The following is a 5,921-nucleotide window of genomic DNA, read 5'->3' on the forward strand; positions in this document are numbered from 1 at the left end:
GAATTCTCTGAATTTCTGAATTTCTGAATTTCTGAATTTCTGAATTTCTGAATTTCTGAATTTCTGAATTTCTGAATTTCTGAATTTTTGAATTTCTGAATTTCTGAATTTCTGAATTTCTGAATTTCTGAATTTCTGAATTTCTGAATTTCTGAATTTCTGAATTTCTTGATTTCTGGATTTCTGAATTTCTGAATTTCAGAATTTCTGAATTTCTTGATTTCTTGATTTCTGAATTTCTGAATTTCTGAATTTCTGAATTTCTGAATTTCTGAATTTCTGAATTTCTGAATTTCTGAATTTCTGAATTACTGAATTTCTATATTTCTGAATTTCAGAATTTCTGAATTTCTGAATTTCTGAATTTCTGAATTTCTGAATTACTGAATTTCTATATTTCCGAATTTCAGAATTTCTTAATTTCTGAATTTCTGAATTTCTGAATCTCTGAATTTCTGAATTTCTGAATTTCTGAATTTCTTGATTTCTGAATTTCTTGAATTTCTGAATTTCTGAATTTCTGAATTTCTGAATTTCTATATTTCCGAATTTCTGAATTTCTTAATTTCTGAATTTCTGAATTTCTGAATCTCTGAATTTCTGAATTTCTGAATTTCTGAATTTCTTGATTTCTTGATTTCTTGATTTCTGAATTTCTGAATTTCTGAATTTCTGAATTTCTGAATTTCTGAATTTCTGAATTTCTGAATTTCTGAATTTCTGAATTTCTGAATTTCTGAATTTCTGAATTTCTGAATTTCTGAATTTCTGAATTTCTTGATTTCTTGATTTCTGAATTTCTGAATTTCTGAATTTCTGAATTTCTGAATTTCTGACTTTCTGAATTTCCGAATTTCAGAATTTCTGAATTTCAGAATTTCTGAATTTTTGAATTTCTGAATTTCTGAATTTCTGAATTTCTGAATTTCCGAATTTCAGAATTTCTTAATTTCTGAATTTCTGAATTTCTGAATCTCTGAATTTCTGAATTTCTAAATTTCCGAATTTCTGAATTTCTGAATTTCTATATTTCCGAATTTCAGAATTTCTGAATTTCCGAATTTCAGAATTTCTGAATTTCAGAATTTCTGAATTTTTGAATTTCTGAATTTCTGAATTTCTGAATTACTGAATTTCTATATTTCCGAATTTCATAATTTCTTAATTTCTGAATTTCTGAATTTCTGAATCTCTGAATTTCTGAATTTCTGAATTTCTGAATCCCTTGCTTTCTTGATTGCTTGATTTCTGAATTTCTGAATTTCTGAATCTCTGAATTTCTGAATTTCTGAATTTCTGAATTTCTGAATTTCTGAATTTCTGAATTTCTGAATTTCTGAATTTCTGAATTTCCGAATTTCAGAATTTCTGAATTTCAGAATTTCTGAATTTCAGAATTTCTTAATTTTTGAATTTCTGAATTTCTGAATTTCTGAATTTCCGAATTTCAGAATTTCTTAATTTCTGAATTTCTGAATTTCTGAATCTCTGAATTTCTGAATTTCTAAATTTCCGAATTTCTGAATTTCTGAATTTCTATATTTCCGAATTTCAGAATTTCTGAATTTCCGAATTTCAGAATTTCTGAATTTCAGAATTTCTGAATTTTTGAATTTCTGAATTTCTGAATTTCTGAATTACTGAATTTCTATATTTCTGAATTTCAGAATTTCTGAATTTTTGAATTTCTGAATTTCTGAATTTCTGAATTACTGAATTTCTATATTTCCGAATTTCAGAATTTCTTAATTTCTGAATTTCTGAATTTCTGAATCTCTGAATTTCTGAATTTCTGAATTTCTGAATTTCTTGATTTCTTGATTTCTTGATTTCTGAATTTCTGAATTTCTGAATTTCTGAATTTCTATATTTCTGAATTTCAGAATTTCTGAATTTTTGAATTTCTGAATTTCTGAATTTCTGAATTACTGAATTTCTATATTTCCGAATTTCAGAATTTCTTAATTTCTGAATTTCTGAATTTCTGAATCTCTGAATTTCTGAATTTCTGAATTTCTGAATTTCTTGATTTCTTGATTTCTTGATTTCTGAATTTCTGAATTTCTGAATTTCTGAATTTCTGAATTTCTGAATTTCTGAATTTCTGAATTTCTGAATTTCTGAATTTCTGAATTTCTGAATTTCTAAATTTCCGAATTTCTGAATTTCTGAATTTCTATATTTCCGAATTTCAGAATTTCTGAATTTCCGAATTTCAGAATTTCTGAATTTCAGAATTTCTGAATTTTTGAATTTCTGAATTTCTGAATTTCTGAATTACTGAATTTCTATATTTCCGAATTTCAGAATTTCTTAATTTCTGAATTTCTGAATTTCTGAATCTCTGAATTTCTGAATTTCTGAATTTCTGAATTTCTGAATTTCTGAATTTCTGAATTTCTGAATTTCTGAATTTCTGAATTTCTGAATTTCTGAATTTCTGAATTTCTGAATTTCTGAATTTCTGAATTTCTGAATTTCTGAATTTCCGAATTTCAGAATTTCTGAATTTCAGAATTTCTGAATTTCTGAAATTCCAGACAAATTAAAAATTTAAAATATTGGGATTTCTCAAAATCCAGACTTAAATTTCCAAATTTTTTGACCAATTTTTGATCTACCCGGGAATTTTTGAATTTTTGTTGTTGTTTTGATAAATCATCATTTTTCGGATTCTTTTCAATTTGCAACCTTTTCAGAGGCTATTTTTCGTCTATTTTAAATTTTAATAGTTTTTTGAATATTTCAAGTTTTGAATTTTCAGTTTTCCCCCTAAAAATGTACATGGTCATTCAATTCAACCCAGACAATGACGTCGTGGAATTGAAGGAATTTTTGTACCAAGGAAAATTCAGATACGTGGAGACGTCGAATTTGCAAGAGCTCTACGAAAAATATAGTGAGTTTTTTGAAAAGTTTAAATTTTCCGCCAAAACTTTCAAGCTAATTTTTTTTCCAGAAGCCATCAGAGAACAAGCCAAAGCAGAAGCAACGGCCCCAGTTGAGACCGATAATCAAAAATCGATCAATGAGGAGAAAATTGATAATCAATCGATGAATTCAGAAAATTCGGAAAATTCGAAATTCAAAATCCCGAAAAATCCATCAAAATCGCAAGAATGTGAAAAAGGGGATCCGATTGCTCATACTCAAAAATTGTTGGCCGCTTTGGGACCTCGAATTTCGAATTTCAGCCAAAAACGGACCATTGACATTTTGAGAGAGAAAATTGGGGTTAGTTTTTGGGCTGATATTTCAAAATTAGGCTGAAAATTCTTAAAATTTGGGGATCAATGTTTGGGTCAAAAATGTAAAATTTCGGCTACGAAAAATTAATTTTTGGGTCAAAAATATCAAATTTAGGGATGAAAATTATCAAAATTTGGCTTTAAAATATCCTATTTTGGATTGAAAACATCAAATTTTGGTTTCAAAATTATCGGAGTTTGGGTTTCAACTAGTCAGATTTTAAATTGTTGGATCAAAAGTATCAAATTTTGGGTTAAAAATGTCAAATTCTGGCCTTAAAGCATCAATTTTTGTCTTCAAAATATCAATTTTTAAATCAAAAACATCAAATTTCAGGTTGGAAACATCATTTTTTGACCCAAAAATATCAAAATGTGGGTTGAAATTATCAAATTCGGGCTTTAAAATATCAAAATTTGGGTAAAAATTTGCACATTTTGGGTTCACAATAATCAAATTTTAGGTGGAAAACATAAAACACAAACAACAAATTTAGGTTGAAAATATCAAAATTTGGCTTAAAATTACAAATTTTGAGTTGAAAATATCAAATTTTGGGTTCAAAGTTGATGTTTTTTGGATTAGAATTATCAAATTTTGGGTTCGCAATAGCCAAATGTTTGGTTGAAAATATCAATTTCTTGGATTAAAAATATCAATTTTTGGGTTTCAATTAGTCAGATTTTGGGTTGAAAATTTTCATTTTTAGACATAATATCATTGATTTTTTCAGAGCCCAAAAACCGATTCATCGCAACCAGAACCATCGGATTCTCTTCCAAAAATGACTCCAAAACTGAGCAATCCGACAATTTTTCCAATTCCAGAACCTTCTGAAAATCGAGAATCTGAAAAAGCGAAAAATCGAAAACGATCTCATCGGAGAAATTCTGGAAATGCTGAAAATTCGAAAATGGAAGATTCAAAAGTTTTGGAAATTCTGAAAAATCTGAATATGCCGGAAAGCAATTCGCCAGGTTTCGAGCCGATTTTCCCATTGAAATGGACAGATGGATACTGAAAATTTTCATTATTTTGTGATTCATTTATTTAACTTTTTCTTACCTTTTTTTAACTTATTGAAATTGAATAATAATATTATTTTTTGCGAATTTTTTTGAACTTTTTGAGATTATAAATTTTCTGGAATTCCAGTTTTTCCATAATTTTTCTGTTACTTTTTAAATATTTTTTTATCGGCAATTTTCAAACCTCGACGCTGGAGAGGAATATGAAAAAGTGATGAGAATTTTGAATGAAAATTTGATCGATTATTCAGTGCAGTTTCAGAAAAATCATCCTGGTGATTTCAGAGATTTTTTTTGGAAATATGGATTTTTTCATTTTTCAGAAGCAATTCAAAAAGACGTTGAAACTCAAACCGAATCTGAAAATTTTGGCTTTAAACATTCAAAAAAAGCGAAAATGGGAAAAAAGGAATATGTGACAAATGACAAAAAAACAGGTATCCATATGTCTGTCTGTTTGTCCTGATGCCCAAAAATTCTTCAGAATCAGGAAGGTCCAAATGTTCCATCAACTTCTGGAAATTCAGACAATTCGAGTAAACCAAAGAGACCCAAAATTGAATCAAATTGTGTCACTGTGAAATTTCAGGGTTGTGGAGTAGAGGTTCCGAAAAAGTGGAAGAGTTTGACAGATCATATAGCGTCTGTGACACATATGAATTTCAATACGTACGTGGATTTCTTTCAATTTTTCAAATTAAAAAAAAAGTTTGCAAAGTTTGCAAAGACTCACAGAATTTGAGCCACAAGCGCTGGATTGTTCTGAACGAACACGGCCTCGCGGAAAGGAACCTTGATTTGAAAATTGGCAACGTGCCAAATTTGAACGCGTAACGGTTCCGCATCGCGGTTTTATTTCTGACGCTCTGTGTCTCTCCATTACGCAGTGTATTTTTCGAAAAATTAAACTTTTTTGGGTCATTGAAGTACGTGGCGCCAACTTGTAGTGGGCGGCGCTAACTGTGTGCGATAAAGCGCGTTGTTTTGAGGTTCCTTTTTGCGAGGCCGTGAACGAAGAACAATTTAAGGATTATCACAGTGCTGTAGAGGGGTCACCTTGGGGAGTGTTGGATTCCCCGTGACGGCTCCAGAGAAACAAGCTACCTCTATGTGTGCAATGTCTGGCTAGGGAAGTGCATCGGTAACAGGGGAACTAGTTATGTCTGTAGCGAGGAGTGGGACGACGAGCGGGCAGATAAGCGGTGTGGAAACAATAATAACAACAGTAGTATCAGTGACCCATTTATTGAGCGGCATATTAAGGAGAATATATCGTCAATAAGAGGTTTCCTTGGAGTCGGGCTGGCTTGGAGACGGACGAGAAGGACATCACTGATCACTCAATAGTTGAAGGGGCAAAAAGCCTTGGGCAACAAAAACCCTTCTTCTACCGGTGACAAGCTTATCGCATCTCATAGACAAAGTTCCCAATAGCACACGCTTCCTAGTGGTCACGATGAGAGCAATGAAAGGAAAACACTCATGAAACAGGTCACAGAACTGGCCGTTAGTCTATTCAGAAGGAAATCCATATCAACTCACACCATTAGCGGTTTCCTATAGACCAATAAGGCCGGTAAGACGATCGGGGATCGCCGGAGGTCTTATAGTATTGGAATAGTAGGAATAATGATGAGTAACGAG

At 30.8% G+C, this 5,921-nt stretch overlaps 1 protein-coding gene across 1 annotated transcript; it reads left to right on the forward strand.

Moving 5' to 3' along the window:
- Positions 1-2,778: 2,778 nt before the first annotated feature.
- CBG26758 lies at positions 2,779-4,270 on the forward strand (the record flags this gene model as incomplete). Its single annotated transcript, XM_045240943.1, has 3 exons — positions 2,779-2,899; positions 2,960-3,234; positions 3,983-4,270. 3 exons carry the CDS (start codon positions 2,779-2,781, stop codon positions 4,268-4,270), a joined length of 684 nt encoding a protein of 227 aa, XP_045100754.1.
- Between the last annotated feature and the right edge of the window lie 1,651 nt (positions 4,271-5,921).

This window comes from Caenorhabditis briggsae (assembly GCF_000004555.2).
Source record: "Caenorhabditis briggsae AF16 supercontig from assembly CB4, cb25.NA_247, whole genome shotgun sequence".
NCBI lineage: Eukaryota > Metazoa > Nematoda > Chromadorea > Rhabditida > Rhabditidae > Caenorhabditis > Caenorhabditis briggsae.